Source organism: Antrostomus carolinensis, unplaced genomic scaffold (assembly GCF_000700745.2).
Source record: "Antrostomus carolinensis isolate BGI_N321 unplaced genomic scaffold, ASM70074v2 scaffold33648, whole genome shotgun sequence".
NCBI lineage: Eukaryota > Metazoa > Chordata > Aves > Caprimulgiformes > Caprimulgidae > Antrostomus > Antrostomus carolinensis.
The window spans coordinates 26,595-29,212 of record NW_010335607.1 but is presented as its reverse complement, the minus strand read 5'-3'; the positions used below and the strand labels follow the sequence as shown (position 1 = coordinate 29,212).

The 2,618-nt window shown below is 35.7% G+C and overlaps 1 protein-coding gene across 3 annotated transcripts in view; it reads left to right on the top strand.

The window, feature by feature from the left end:
- Positions 1-1,597, top strand: part of FUBP1 (far upstream element binding protein 1) — a 20,448-nt gene extending 18,851 nt beyond the window's left edge. For 2 of the 3 annotated variants that reach the window (XM_010174611.2, XM_029086647.1), the window contains 2 exons: positions 729-874; positions 1,246-1,597. In XM_010174611.2, coding sequence (XP_010172913.2) covers positions 729-874; positions 1,246-1,254 — 155 coding nt within the window. In that variant the 3' untranslated portion in view covers positions 1,255-1,597. Of the gene's footprint in view, positions 1-728; positions 875-1,105 lie in introns of all 3 variants that reach the window. The other variant, XM_029086648.1, reaches the window with a different exon arrangement.
- Positions 1,598-2,618: the final 1,021 nt, after the last annotated feature.

Below are 2,618 nucleotides of genomic sequence, written 5' to 3'. Positions count from 1 at the left end.
TATGTATGTATGTACACACACACTAAAGAGTCCTTGCATGTTAGTCTCTTGCCTTTAAGAGTTTTTAAGCTGCGAGTTGATTTTGTTGGAAGGACTGGTATATCTCAGCTGTTTATCTGGGACAATGTGTGTGTGTGTGTGTGTGTGTACACACACTGTTACATCTAGAAAATCAGAACTCAGGTAAAGGTTGGAAGGAGAAATTCCAGGACTATATTCTGTGGTGGAGTAAATGTTTACAAAAATTAATGCTCTTTTTGAAAAATGCAATCTGCAATAACCTAGCAGTTGCATTAAGGAGGCCAGAAACTGGGAGAGTGAATGAATTTGCATCTGCTGAATTCATTACAGTCTGTACAGTAACATGAAGTCAGTCTAGGTGGATTACAAACAGTAATCTCGCCTATTGACCTGTATTTTAATTTAAATGCTACTGGTTGTTCAGGTCACTTTAGGTCAGCAGGCTTTGAAGACTTCTTTTGCCTCTGGAATGTGATTCAGTGGGTGGAAAAATCTGTCCTTACGGTTCCTCAATTTTGCCTTACCTGGGAATCATTACATTAAAATAATGGGATGAGTGGTTAGGTAAATAAAAGCAGCCACAAGATTATTCAAAAGCCTTGGAGGAATATTGCAAGAAGCTAGGTGACATTTGTTAGGCAATGATGTTTTGAAATTTCCTAATTTCTATTGCAGCAACAAAGCTATATAATTTTAATTACTTGTAGGTCAAGCAGTTCCTGCCCCTGCTGGGGCCCCGCCGGGTGGTCAGCCAGATTACAGTGCAGCGTGGGCTGAGTACTACAGGCAACAGGCAGCATATTATGCCCAGACAAGTCCCCAGGGAATGCCACAACATCCTCCAGCACCACAGGTATAACGTTTAAGTGTTCTTTGGCTGGCTTGCGTTTCAGTGGTTATAGATAATTTATTTTGCATGTCTCCTGCTTTGTTACCTTTGGAGTATGCATCTTTTTTCCTAGCTAAATAGCTATCAGAATAACTAATAGATGACTTTGTTTACCTGTTAACTTGAGTTCTGTATCTGTCCATGTGTTTGGTGATTTACTTTTTTTTTTTTTAAAGAAAAACTTTCTCCTCCCAGGGTTTTGAAAACCATGCAAGAAGCCACCACCATTTACATTAACCAGTTTTTCTTTCTTAAAGGCTTCACTCCTGAGTTAGCTCGATTTAAAGGATTTTCTTTAACTTTTTGTGTATCTCTTATGTATCTCTTCTGCACAGGGCCAATAATAAGAAGTGGACAATACAGTATTTTCTTCATTGTGTGGGGGAAAAAACCTTTGTTAAATGTATGGATGCAGACGCCTTGATGAAGATCTTAATTTTGTTTGGTTAAAAAAATAGTGTTTTTGAAAATGTACAAAATATCTATCACTACTGATAGGAGGTAATATTTCTGTGTAGAAATGAAAAATGGTTTGTTTTTAGTATTAGTGTAGATGTACACATTCCAGCAAATGTATTTGCAATTATGTGGTTAATGCTTTGTGATATAAATGTACTTTTTCAATGTATACTTTATCACTTTTAAAATGCCTGTTTTGTGCTTTACAATAAATAATATGAAACCTCCTGTGTCGGTAAGTTGGATATGTGGGTATACAAAGAATTATAGGATTGATTTGCAACGCTGAATCAAGGTACCTGTACACAATTGAGAATTTTTTTTTCCCCATGCAATATTGCTGAGTTTAAAAACTTGTTGTTAGCATGTTTTTCCCCTCTTGCAGAATAGTTGTAGATGGAGGATCTCTTTCTTTCATTGTATTTTGCTGCCTAGAACCAGTAATCTTAATACCTTATTTTTTTTTTTTCTATTTGATTAAAACTGCATGTGTTTAAGAAGGTGATCTTTTGGCATACTTCCATTGCGTTAACAGTGACATTTCCTTTTATACATGACCACTGTTTCAGACCTGTGCAGCTGCTATAACAGATAACTTTTGTTCTTAATTGAATACTTCAAAACTGTTCCTGCATAACTATTTTATGGATTTTTCAGACTAGTTATAAAATTTCTTTTAAGTGTAATGTGCTTAAGCCTTCAGTTTAAAGTAGTCCACTTCAAAATTCAGTACAGAAAAGTCAATGTGATATGCATAGTAGTTACAAAAATTGCATCTGTTCTTAAAACACTGTTTTGTTTGAGTGGTTGAGAACTTCCTGCAGAGCAGATAATTTCTGGTTTTGTAAATACTCAAGTATTTGAAACAATTTATTATTTTTTATATATAGCTGAAACTTCTTATTGCTCTAATGCTCATACTAAAAATCTGATTCTCTTGAAATCCTGTGTTTGCTCTTTGCATATTTATTGGCTCGTTGCATATATTAGACTACATGCAATACAGTCTGTCTTGCCATTGTCTGTTGAAGTGCAGGTTTGATCCAGCCAGTATAGAACTAGCTCTATAGGGGTGAGGAGGACTGTGCTGTGTATCATCCTTGATTGTTCCTTCAAGGAGCATTGCACTGTAAGTACATCAGAATGACAAATTGATGAACTGCAACAGTATCTTTTTGTCAATGTTCCACATAATGAAAATGCCATACTTGTGTGACTATTATGTTGGAATACAGTGCTGATATCTTAG